At 40.8% G+C, this 13224-nt stretch overlaps 1 protein-coding gene and 1 long non-coding RNA gene across 2 annotated transcripts; one reads left to right on the top strand and one right to left on the bottom strand.

Moving 5' to 3' along the window:
* The first annotated feature begins 4168 nt into the window (after window positions 1-4168).
* LOC103477083 (homeobox protein vent1-like) lies at window positions 4169-7142 on the top strand. The gene is made up of 3 exons (XM_017308901.1): window positions 4169-4997; window positions 5089-5312; window positions 6872-7142. The coding sequence occupies exons 1-3, from the start codon at window positions 4631-4633 to the stop codon at window positions 7124-7126; spliced, it is 846 nt and encodes a 281-aa protein (XP_017164390.1). The 5' UTR covers window positions 4169-4630; the 3' UTR covers window positions 7127-7142.
* A 4835-nt stretch (window positions 7143-11977) lies between these two features.
* Window positions 11978-12959, bottom strand: LOC103477084 (uncharacterized). Its single transcript, XR_535574.2, has 2 exons — window positions 12613-12959; window positions 11978-12419 (listed from the first exon to the last, which is right to left on the bottom strand). It is a non-coding gene; the product is annotated as an uncharacterized LOC103477084 (long non-coding RNA).
* Between the last annotated feature and the right edge of the window lie 265 nt (window positions 12960-13224).

The following is a 13224-nucleotide window of genomic DNA, read 5'->3' as shown; positions in this document are numbered from 1 at the left end:
TTTGTGCAGAGTGAAGGAAAGAGGAGACCAGCTGCACAGGCAGGCTGCGAAATGAGATGCAGGTGATCGGTATCGGCAACAAGAGCCAATGATCGCCGATCGCCGACCATACACTTTTTCACGAAATTCGGCCCGATTATGATCGGTGACCGATCGATCGGCACACCTCTAATATTTAGTGGTGTTCTGATGGAAGCTGAACTCCTGCCACAGTCTCAAGTCTGTTGCAGCCTCTGTTGTGTTTTCTTCCAATAATGCAACGTATGTAGCTTTAAACAGATCTCAGGCTGCATGGTGGTGCAGTTGCTAGCACTACATGGATGCTTTGCAGGTCATTCTGCTTCCTCATAAAAACATTCATGTTAAGCTAAATTGCCCACTGCGCATGCGACCCACTGCGCCGCATGCGCAGTGGGATCGCAGCTCCTCTGGACGCTTGTAACTCGGCGCGGATCGCGCGCGCCGCTGTGTTGGTTCGCACGCGCTCAACTCGAACTATCTGTTCCTGTTTCACCGCTGAACCACCGGCAGAAAAGAGGGGATGTAGCCTCGGCGGCTGGGCTGATACAATTTACAGTCTACAGTTAAATCACACATTGTGAAGAGAGTTCCTACCTGTAACTAGTTCGGCTCCTTCGCTGGGATGGCAGTTTTAGTGGGTCTGAATTGCTGCCAACAAAAAAGTCCGGTTAATCTCCAAGACAAAATATGCGTCCAGTTTTTGTCTTTTCTCTCTTCTCTTTGTTCCATCCATTTTTTATCCTTTTCACTTTTCTGCTCCATGGAGCTCCACTCAGGTTAACTTAGTCCGCAAAAATGCTCTAGCTAGCTTGCCGTCTGTTGCCAAGTGACTTATGATAACGTAGGCGGACGGCTGGTGACAAAACTTTACCCAGAATACACTTGGAGGCAATATTGACGATCCTCTTGTACTTTTGTGTGTCATAAAGTTAAATGTAGGAGTAAATATAAAGCCAGTCATGTAGCACAACATTTTATTCAATATTTTACACCGTCTATGCCACTAAAATCAGTAAGTCTTGGAAAGGTTTTAGCAACCATGAGTAAACAATGACTGGGGCAGCCTACTATATATTCTACTGGGGTAACATACTATAAGTACACATTCATCACACTCTACTGGAAAAAATCAGTCTTTTCTATCTCTCATCCTGCGTGGTAAAGGCTTGTATTTTTAAGTTATATTTTGGCCCGGCCTGGGATTTTTGTAGGGATGACAATTGGTGACAAAGAGCCTCATTCTCATTTTCTAGAGAACAAGACATAAAGTGTCTAGTTCATCTTCAACATTTCTGCCCGAGCTTCGTTGTCTCTTAGCCTCTTCTTTAACGACTCTGCTTGTTGTACCAGTGCGCAGGAGGGGGCCCAATGTCATTTTTTATCATGGGGCCCAAGATTCCTGGTGGCGTCCCTTGGAATTGTCCTAACTTTTCCCCCTGGGTGAAAGTGAACAAGTTCAGGAAGTGAACTTGTTCACAAGTTCAGGAAGTGAACTTGTTCACTTCCTGAACTTGATTGAGACGGTGCTGCCGTCTCAATCACTTTGTCATGTTGAAATTAACCACATAAAATGCATTAAAGTCTGAACATTTCTGGAAATATGTTTAAGCAGCTAGTAAGAGTTTTGTTATAATTAAATAGGAAAAATAATTTAAAATCTTAGCTACATCTGAGAACATTAAACTTCAATTAACACAGTAATGGAGTTTAAGTCTTAGATCATTTTTACTTGGGTTCAAATATAAGATAAACTTTGGTATTATAACTTGTTTTCCGTCTCGTGAACTTCAAGAAACAAAATGGAAAACTGCCTCTTCTTTAATGGAGTTCAGAGTTCGGCGAGAAACACGCTCATTTTCTTCCGCTTTGGTCCACTTGTGCACTGGACAGAACCTCTGCATGACCGATTCAGACTGTTAGAAAACATTATAATACAAAGAGAGAAGCCTCTGCGCAGCTGAGGAAATGGGCCCAGTGTGCAGGCGGCGTCCCGGGTTGCTTCTTATTGTTATCTAACGGGATCAGAGCGCCTTCAAAGCGGGCAGATAAAGTGCGCCAAAAGGCTGAATGGGCTCCTCCCTGGACGGCAGCAGATCGCAGATAAAAGAGAACCAGACCTGGCCTCTTATCTGCTTTATTGCTGCAGGTTGAGCTCAGTGACACGCAGGGAATCCTTCACAGCTTCGGGAAAAGATGGAAAACTGTCCTGGGCTTTGTTTGGCACATCCAAAAACATGATTTCATTCTGCTTTACAGATTAGTCAGAGAAAAAACAAAGTTTGCCTAAATCATTCCAGCTTGTGAAGCTCTGAGTGCTTTTTTTCAGTTGCCCCACATGGGCTCTGAACATGAACGCGGCGACAATCAAGCGTAATTGTGTTGCTACTGTAACGCCTTTGATCCCTTTAAAGTTTGGAGAGTCTGTGCCAAACGCTGGTGGTTGGGTAGCTGGCGCCGACGCACACCCAGGGGAACTGAAGCGTGTCGATGCAGAAACCCACTGGAGGGTTGATTCCCACCTGATTGCACAAACTTCACCGGGAATGCGCTAAAAATAAACTGGGATGAATTTTCTAGGCAAGCCAAGTGTGAAGTAACTCGACAAATTTGATTCTTTTGCGTATATTTCAGAAGACTAAACTTTTATCTTATTTCTATTTCTTACTAAAAAAGTTCCTAATTTTACTTGAATGTGGTATAAAGAAGAGAAAACACTGATTATACACTGAAAAAACAAACTTGTTACATTTAACAAAAAATGTTTTCTGCAACTTGTGTCATTCTGTTTCTGATCAATTTTTAATCACGTTTCTAAGTCGGTATGATGTAACCAGAACAACTATTACAACTATTACATCAGGTTACAGCATACATCATACCTGATGATGTAACCTGAACAACTATTACATCAGGTTACGTCATACATCAGGTATTTAAAATGAATTACATTTCAAAATGAGGGAAATAGGGATAAAACCTGATGTAACCTGAACAACTATTTCCCTCATTTTGAAATGTAATTCATTTTAAATATTAGATCAATTCAGAATATTGCAATAGTGTTCCTCAAATTAGCTCACTTCTAATCTTATGTTGCTTTAAACTTTCCATACAACAGACAACATATCACAATTTAGATTTTATTAATTGGATTGAGAAACAAGATATTTGCAGCAGTATTCCTCAGTCTAGAATCCCCTCCCTTTGTATACTCATATAGATTAAAAGCTCCATGGATGCAGTCATTTATGTCCACAAACATGACTCATAGGATCCTCTGAGGAATAACAGATGCCTCTGCTGGTTCCTCCTCAATACTAACAAGCACCAGGCAGGAGGCAGGAGGCAGGCAGCTGAAATGAAAACTTTTACCTTAAGAAATTCAAAAAACTTTGGTACAGAGAGGAAACTGCAAAGATGGGAGACATGCCTGACAAAACACACGGGGAAGCAGAGAGTAGAACGCTCCACGGCAAAACGCCAAACCAAAGTCCCAGAGATCATGACAGGATTTGATTTTAAAGTCTGCGCTAACATTGGTCTGCATTTGAGAAGTAAAAATATAGAAGATGTATGTAGTGGACTGAAGAACATGTAGGAAACAGATTCAACCAAAACATTTACAAAATGAATAAAACTTGTCAAGTTAATCATCTAAAATGTTTGAGTCATTCCTCATGGAGACAATCCATCCATCCATTTTCTGCCGCTTATCCGGGGTCGGGTCGCGGGGGCAGCAGCTTCAGAAGGGAGGCCCAGACTTCCCTCTCCTCGTCCACTTCTTCCAGCTCTGCCGGGGGGATCCCAATGCGTTCCCAGGCCAGCTGAGACCTGGAGCATGGAGACAATGCTTTTTTAAAATGCAATCAGTGTTACATTTGCAGAGTCAAATTGCAATCAACTCTTTAGTTGCTGATTCATTCAGTTGTCTGTCCGACCCAAGAACCAGCATTTGGCACCAGGACTTCAAATACATTTAAAATATTAATTAATGCTTGTGTCTTTAGTAGAAGTACAAATAAAACTAAATGTGTATTATACCATCCACTCCAGCAACTAAATTAATTATCTTATTTGTCATTTCATTGATTAAAAAAAAAAAAAAGTTATTACATTTTGAAAATGAGTGGAAATTAAATGTTTTTAAGAGTCTTTGAACTGTTACATTTCTGAATGAAATCTGCCCAAAACCAAATTTCACTGATTGAGACTAACAGTCTGGTTTTACAGTGCAGGCTAAAGTGGAAGCCTGCGGGAAGTGAGTGTTGCAATCTGAACGAGTGACACATGTTTCAGTCATTTTAATGGCGACAGCTTAATCCCTTCATGTTAGTTTTTCCTAGTGCACAAAGTGTAAAATGCCTGGTCAAAGTGGGAGCTTGTGGAAAGTAAACGTCCAAATTTGTAACCTTTCAAGAACAGCTGCCTCAGTGAGAGGATAATTATATTCAGTGAGACAGAGTCTGTAAATCCTGTCCTCTGGAACTCCAGCCGGACAGACGCGGCGGCGCCTGTCTTCACACGGTCACAGGATATGTAAAGACTTCAATAACGAGCCATTATCCCCCAATCATCGGGATCGATCGGGCGTTAACAAGGGGCTCTACATATGCAAATTGAAGCGAGTGGCTATAAAACTTTGGCTGCAGGCCACAACACGCTCCCTTGTGACATTTGGTGGATTTGCAGGCCACTGAGCAGCAGCATCGTAGATATGGTGAAGTACTTTTCCGTTGACTGGTTGGCGCAGAGCCACAGCGGCGGCGCGGCGACGCAGGGTCAAAGAGCTTCCACTGCGCACAGACCTCATGTCCTCTGCATGGTGCAGCCTAGCGCACCAATGTTTGGCAAAGGTTACCTGCAGCCAAAATCCAAGCAGTCAAAGGCCACTAAGCAGGGAGGGTCAGATGAGGTCAGAGAACCGCAGAGGTCCCGCGTTGGCTCGCTGTTACATCCAGCAGACTTTTCCTCGCCAAGTAAGCTTCTGAATCAATTAATATTTTTTAATGTTTTTTGGCAAAGGTTCCAGATTTGTAACTGTTTTTATTCTGTTTTGTGTTTCTGAAGTGAGCGGGTATTCCTCCGGGTACGAAAGCGAAGCGGAATCCTCCTCGATTCCGTCCGTAGATGAAGGGAATGAGGCGGAAAAAGACGGGCCGCTGCGCCGCGTGCGCACAAAGTTCACTCCGGAGCAGATCAGCAGGCTGGAGAAGATCTTCAGCAAACACAAATACCTGGATGCAGGGGAGAGGGTGAAGACGGCACAGAAGCTGGACCTCACAGAAACTCAGGTAAAATGCAGGGCCGCGTAGAGGCCACTAAAGGGCCAGGTGCTCAAAAAAAAGGGCACCTCTGACCGCATTCTGGGACAGAATATGAATAAAGCCACTCAGCTTTCAGAGTTTAATAAACAATGATAAATTACAAATTTGTGATATATACAATCAAAGCTAAGGAAAATCTCTATATAGAGCATAACACTATGCATATGTAAGATATTTTATTAGTAATTTATTTCTGCGGGTCTATTTTGTTATAGAAAACTATGACAATATTCAAACACGCAATTTAGCAAAATATGTAAATCATAGCTGGACCACCAGACATATTTTGTCTTTACAGAATTACACTATTAAAAATATAAACAAGGGCAAAATACTACCTTTAAGTTTATTGTATTCTATAAAAAGAGCTGCCTGTTTGCTGCAGTTGCAGTGGACATGAAGACGGTCCATTCAGCGAAGCAGAGCTGCATCAAACTTTAATATGGAACTGCAGAAAAAAGGAAAAAAACCATTTTGAATTGTTAATGCATGTCACCTTGAGAAAAGCCTACTGAGTTTTGCTTAAAAAACTTTTTTTTAAATTAAAATCACACATTTTTATCTCATGAAGTGAAAAAATTATTTGCAAACAAACTTATTTGCGCATGTCAGAAATCTTCTTACTATTCTAAGTTTTTGTTTGTGACTCAAAGTTTTGCTTGTGATTCTCACATGACGTTGTGGGCGGGGCCACAAATCGCGACAAAATATGATGTGTGCAAATAAAAGTTTATGTTTGGCAAATAACATTTTAAGTTCACAAGACAAAAATTAGTTATTTAATTTAAAAAAAAAGTTTTTCAAAGAAAACTTTTTGTTTAAAAAATAAAGAAATCATTACAATTCCAAAAGTTTTGATTACAATTTTATTTTACTTAACTGAGGTTAGTTTTTTTTTTTTTCATTGAATAATTGGGAAAATGTTTTTACTTCATACTCTGCGAACCAGACGCAGAGGCCTGTCAGTGTCTGTTGTATTTCATTACCTCTCTGCTTAAACCGCGACTCCGATACAATGTTCAACATTTTCCGTAATCTGACAAGTAGCAAGTCTACTCCACTTTATTCACCAAAAATGTTTGTTTTTTTAATCCACCAAAAACTTTTCTGTAATCTGGAACGTTCGCTACGTTGAGCTCCAGTTAGCCGCCATATCTTACTGTGCGAGAGGCAATTGCGTCATACGTCACGGACAAAAGGTCAAAGGTAACAAGGTGACCGGAGGGCTTATTATGTTGTACAAAAAAACAACAACAAATATTTTAATACATATTATTATGTGTCAGAAGAGGGCTTAGAAAATAATAATACCAAAAAAATAAATAAATAAAAATTTGACCAAAAGGGCACTTGGGGGCAAAGAGCAAAAGGGGCAGGTGCTCAAGCCCCCTTGCTCCCCCCCGTCTGCACGTGCCTGGTAAAATGCAAACACAGCGTGTATAATAGGATAATTAATGAGGAAGGTGGATTAGTTTCCCCAGTAAAGCGCCCTGGATGATAAATTCAAACCTTTGCTTCTCCTGCAGGTCAGGACTTGGTTCCAGAACAGGCGGATGAAGCTGAAACGGGAAGTCCAGGACTACCTCGCCCCCCAGGTCCCGTCGGTGTCCTTCCGCCCTCTGCACCCGGTTCAGTACCACCCCGTGGCCGCGCACCAGGCCCACTACACCCCGTCCGGCCGCGGCCTTTACCCGCTGCCCCTCCCGCAGATGGTCCTGACGCAGCCGCTGAGTCCTCACCCCACGCCTCCGCTCATGATGCGGCATCCACATTTCTACTGAGCAAACTCCCACAAGAGACTCTTCATTTCGACACAGACACTTATGATTCCAGAATGTGTAATCCGATTTGTGAGAATTTTGTACAAATTTTTTTTATAATTACAAAGATATCTATTTATAATTATTGGATAAAGTTATTTCTTTTTTATTGAAGCAGTGATTATGGTGTTTACTTTTGCGTTTTATCACAGCAGCTTCATCTGACAGATAAAGTTGATGATATAATCTTTATTGCAGTATCAGCTTCACATGGATGGATCGTCCTGTTTTTCATCTTAAAGGGAAGGTGAAGAAACCGCTGATAAAGACGACTAAAGGTTCTCACTGTATGGATCTCTTGATTCAGTCCCAGTTCCAAAATGTCAACAATAAATGAAACCAGAGTGGATTACTCAATGTAAACAGGATCAATTAGGTTTTATTACCTTGTCAACAAAAAGTGAGAATGGGGACAAACACCAGGCTTGTTTGTCCCCATTCCTGCACTTCAAAGAGCTGCTAACTGGGAGATCATGCTTGACAATTAGGCCTAATTAAGCCGCTCATTGATGAGTTTACATTTACCACAGGAGTCCCCAGACCTGGCTCCAGAGAGTCTGGCATGTTGTTTGACCAGAGGATGTGACCTGAGGAGATCTATACAGAGTCTGCAACCTTCAATAAAACAGCCGATTAGCTGCTGAGATTCTCGGACAGAAAAACAAACTTGACATCACAAACCAGTGAGAAATTATCAGTCATGGGGTCAAACATTTAGTTTACCTGATTAGATAATACAAGTGACAGGTTTTATTATAAGTTTCCTGGCTGTGCCAAACAGTTACTTCCTGTTTTCACATTTTTCATCTTACAGCCACTAACTTTATTACTTTTTCTGGGGGATTTTATTGAATAGACCAATAAAAAGTAGATGTTCTTTGAAGGCGTCAGAGGTTTATTAGAAAACATTTCTGAGCAAACAAAAGAGGTCAGGGATAAAGCGTGAAGCTTGGTTAGGTTATAAAATAGCTTTGAAAATTTCACGGGGGTCACCGTTTGATCCGTCAGCTGAAAACAAAAAGAATATGACCCCAAACAGGTTTAACGAGACGCAGCCAATCACCGAAACCGACAGGAAAACTCAGAAGAAAACCTGATATGGTTCTGAATAAGACCCGAGTTTCTGGTTGACCTGAACTTAGTCAAGGCTCAGAGCAAAACACATTCATGTGTTACAATGGTCTAGTCAAAGTACAGACTTACATTTGATTGAGAATCAGGGACAAAACTTCAGAATTTACATGCATATATAAGCTCTCAGCTGAATTTTAACCAAATTAACTGAACTTTTGTAAAGTTCCCTTTCGCTCCACCTCCTGCTTTTGCACTACTCTGTGTTGGTCTGTTACGTTTCGTATCTCAGTATGTTTGTAAAGTGACCAAAACATGCAAAAGTGCAAAGGGTGTGTATACTTTTGCATAGCAGTGTACCCTGGGCGGAGTGATGGGGATTAGCTCCCCTGAGGCAAACCTCTTGTTCTTAGAGCTAAACAAAGACCAGAAGGAACTTTATTCTCACTTTCCATCATTGTTTTCTGACCCTCCTCATCACAACATAACAAAGGTTTCACCTCCAGGTTGGCTGACGGACACACAGCTGGGCGCTTTCATTTGCTACAGCATGGAAGTCTCTAATTCTAGAGAACATTTTCAGCTCAGTCCAACCGGGTGATAACACAAAAGCCGGTTTTGCGGGAGAGAAAAAAAAAAAAAAACGTGGTTTCTTGCGAATTTGTAGGATTCTAAAGCTAACTGACCGACAGGTAGCTTTCAATCCATCTATGCAGACAGTATTCAGTCTGAGATCCCACCCAACTGATACTCAGACTCACTGGCGTCGAGAAGGTGAGAAAAACTCCAGCCAGTTTCCATCGCTCTGCTCGGGCCTCTTTGCATATGTAAACAGAGAAGCGTGGCGCTGCCGCTCACATTCAGACAAATGCTTCAGAGCATCAAGGTGGATTCCTGCGCTTTCCAGAATATTCTGAGATAACTGCACACAGGGCGCTGCTGGGTGAGCCAGTGCTCCCTGACCTCGGGCTGACAGTCAGTTAGCTGATAAACGTTGTCTCTAGTGGCTGGATCAATCAGAGCTTTTGTGTGCGGATTGATTTGGAGTAAATGAATTAGTTCTGCTTTCTCTGACAACAGTGGCTGCGCCTCTGGTTGGCCCGGTAGAGAGAGAGATGAGGGGACACGAGAACCAGACTCAACTCTGCAGAAACACCGGCAGGAAGCACGAAGCCTGGTTGTAAGTTCACTTTTCTTAAACCTTTTTATCTCACAAAGTTTGAGTTTGGGACTTTAAGTTTCTTCCTAACCCGGCTCTTCAGTTCTCTGGTGTCTGTATCTTGCATTTTTAAACACGCTTCCACATTCAGATGATGAAACTGAAACGGAAGCTCGCCGGGATGATCTTTGTTCCCGCTTCAGCACCCTGCTGAGCGGACAGCTCCCGGAGAACCGCGTCGTGCTCCCGCGTCTCCCGCCTGTCTCGCACCCAACCCGCCCTCTCACTCTTTACATTAATAACTCTCTGGTTAATAACATGGGCACCAACGTTTTTATATGAAATGAACATAAATCAGGGTGAAATGGCAACGCGTTAATAAAATCTGAACTGGCAAACAGTCGCCACCTTGACAGACCTGAAAGCCTCCAAATGCTGCAGGCGAATTTCTCCAGCTCTGCTCTCCTTCCACTGCGTGGCAATTTGCATCTTGAATGTGAGATCAAAGGCTAAAATAACAGCGAGATCAGTGAGTTTCTATTGTGTGACCACTGAAGACTTCGCACTTCCCTGGAAGCCACAGAGGGATGGCGCCCTCCAGTCTGCCGGAGGCGCATATCGCCTCTCTGACCTGAGCTAAATAAGTGAGGGGTGCGGTCACTCTGCCAAACTTCTGTCCCTGTTTTCTCAGCTTCAGAAAAGCAAAAAGCTGCTTCTGATCATGTAAGTAATCAGATTACATCTGATTACGTGTCCACCAGCACCAACCTTCTGACATTTCTTAATTCCTTGTTTTTTGTTTTTGTTTTTTGACGGGAGATGAGACATTCAAAAATATATTACATGTATAGCTCATAGCTCATGTAACAAAATACATGAGCTTACATGTCTTTTGAAACTTGTGTAATTTTCTTTTTAATGTTCAACAATACTTAAGTCAGTGAGCAAAGGTTTTATTTGTAAAGCATCTAAATGTAACACTTAAATGCTTTACAGAGTTTAAAACAGATGGGCTGATGTGGAAAAAGAAAAAAAATTAAACCTCTAACACTAAAACTAACAATGATTTAATCAATCAACAGTTAATTATTGCTCAAAAAAACTAATAAATAGGAGAGTCAATCAATTAAAAATGAAGAGGAACTGAGGATTAGATAGCCCCACCCCCAACTACTAAACTTTGGATAGAAATAAAATAAACAACACATAATTAGATTCAAGTTGTTAACTAAATGCAATCAAATAAACATGATTTAATCATCAAAAAGATCTTAACCACTTCAATATTTTAAACTAAAAGGTAAACTGCAAAGTTTCATTTATAGTTTTCATTTATAAATATCCAAACTCTTCTTCAAAACGTTTTACTGAGAAATATTTACCAGATTCTTCAATATTTGTAGCTTTTCTTTCCATAACTTATATTTCAGATATCTATAAGTTTGTTTTGTATCCCAAAAAATGATTTCTTTCAGTTTCACTCTATGATTGTCTTCAAATGATGACTGAGGATGCATGATGCCCTACTTTATTATTCTTTTTGTTAAAATCTAATTAATACTCAGATTACTAATTTGTTTTCTTTTCTTATCAAGCCCCCATGACCCCATGACCTTTCAGCCGTGCTTCATGACTATTTTAATGAGCTCTTTCTTGTTTTTATGCTTTTTGTCGACTCACTGAACCAGATGAGCTTCTATCCTCTCGGCCCTCACAGTGTTAGTCACAGCGGAGTCTTACTGAAGACCTGAGGGCAGCTTGGATGAGTTTAGTATTATTATTATTAATTTACACAAACAAAAGATGAATCTTATTAGTCTTGGTTTTAGCTGACATTCATTTATTTCTAATTTTTGTCATTGCCTATTTTAATTACAACCTCAGCGTCTGTTTGTGTTGAATTTACCTTTATTTCAAATTTTATCACAAATATATACACTGCTCAAAAAAATAAAGGGAACACTTAAACAACACAATATAACTCTAAGTAAATCAAACTTCTGTGAAATCAAACTGGTTATATTGTGTTGTTTAAGAGTTCCCTTTATTTTTTTGAGCAGTATATATTATTTCATGTTTCAGCTAAGTTTACTAAAATTACACAACTCTGTTTTCTTTTTAATCCTCTTATATTTTTTGTATGTGTTATTTATTTTCTATGTTTAGTCAGTTAATGTTTTGTGAGGTGTTTTTCTCCTTTTAAATCACTTTGAACCCCCCTTATAAAAACTATTTTCTAAATTAATTTTAACAATTGTATTGATTTATTGTCAATTTTTTTCTTACTGCCAATTATTGCTGTCATTTCAACATCAGCAAACCATTTTCCACAACATTTGACTGTCCACTAAACCTCTATTGGGATCTAAATACTTAGTATTTTTATTTAAAAATAACAATGAATATAAAAATACTGTCTAATGGGGTTAAAACTGCTGTTTTTTATTGGTTTAAAGCAGCAATACTGAGGACATTTTCTGAGCATCATTGCTCTTCAGAGTTGCCCAAAACATTACCTAGTGAACCACCACCAATACTGAAAAATAAACACTGAGATATAAGATAACAAAAATATCAGTGAGGACTTTCAGAGAAGCAGGTTCTTTATTTAAGACAATAATAAAGCAACAATGACAGAGACAAACAGAAGACAAGATGAATGCAGAACAATCACCTCCTCATCCATAAGTGATCAAAAGCAAACAGAGCCATAAGAAAAGCTTGTTCCTAGAAAAGAAAAGCAGTTATTGGAGTCAACAGATTGCAGACATGCATTAAATTTGCCTGTTTTCTGCTGCTGTTGAACCGTTTTCCTCCACAACTTCACGTCAGGCTGGAAGGCTTTCATGAAAGTGGCTGCAGGAGTGAATGCTGCTGGTTGAGCTGAGTCGGGTGGAATACCTCTGCAGCCCCATTTTCCCATGCCTTATGCCTCTTTAAAGTTATGTCTCAAAGAAGTATATGCATAGGAAAAAGGAACAGCGAGTGGAACAATCCCTGCCGCAACATGCCGAAACCTGCAAACTGGCATAGAGAAACACGAATGAGTTGAAAGAGCAAAACGATTAAAAATCCACTCTCTGGTTGACATCGCTACAGAATGCTTCTAGAATATAACAATCCAGCTTTGAAATAAAACCGTGCTGCAAAAGTTTCCCAAGTTTTCAACACGCAATTTTCATGAAAATGATTAGTGGGAGGTGTGCAGAGAACTTACCCCCTGAGCATCCAGACGAGTCTCCTCTGGGAAGGCACCTCCTGTTGCCCATTTATGCCTCACAAAGACCTTGAAGATGTTTAGCAGTCGTCTGTGCTCACTCAGCAGTCCTCCTCTCCTCTGCCTCCAGCCATGGGAGCACACCTGGAGAACAGCAAACACTCGCCTTGTTACACTTTTACCTTCAGCTCAAATTCCTCAGAAAACGTCTCATTATTCTCCCAGTTTAACAATGAAGCTGTTACAGTTATTATCTCCTATCTGACACACAAGCTGCGGACGTCAGAGGCAGCCGAGAAGAGAAACATTGAGCACAACTTGTTCCTGCATTGGAAAAGTTTCTTATCTGTTCAGCTCTTTTTTTTTTTTTCCCTTCTCTCCCTTTCGTTCCTCCACTCACACATGCCTTGTAGCCCTCAAGGTCTCTAGACAAGGACTCTCAGAAGTGAGACACTGACACAGGCACGCACAGTCTCTCATACTGCGTGGGGTGCAGCGGGAGTGTTTTGGCAAGTCAAGGCCAGTGCAGCCGTCTGAAGATGGAGCTCTGCTCTGCTCTGTTCCTCCACTCATAGCAGGGCATCGTATATCACAAGGTTTGGTCAGGGATAA

Source organism: Poecilia reticulata, linkage group LG15, assembly GCF_000633615.1.
Source record: "Poecilia reticulata strain Guanapo linkage group LG15, Guppy_female_1.0+MT, whole genome shotgun sequence".
NCBI classification, from domain to species: domain Eukaryota; kingdom Metazoa; phylum Chordata; class Actinopteri; order Cyprinodontiformes; family Poeciliidae; genus Poecilia; species Poecilia reticulata.
The sequence above is the reverse complement of the archived record's forward strand: the minus strand, read 5'-3'. Positions and strand labels throughout refer to the sequence as shown.

Coding starts and splice junctions, on each gene's coding strand:
- LOC103477083 (XM_017308901.1), top strand. CDS start 4,631: ATGCAAATTGAAGCGAGTGGCTATAAAACTTTGGCTGCAGGCCACAAC. Junction 4,998..5,088: donor AGCAGACTTTTCCTCGCCAA/GTAAGCTTCTGA, acceptor GTGTTTCTGAAG/TGAGCGGGTATTCCTCCGGG. Junction 5,313..6,871: donor TGGACCTCACAGAAACTCAG/GTAAAATGCAGG, acceptor CTTCTCCTGCAG/GTCAGGACTTGGTTCCAGAA.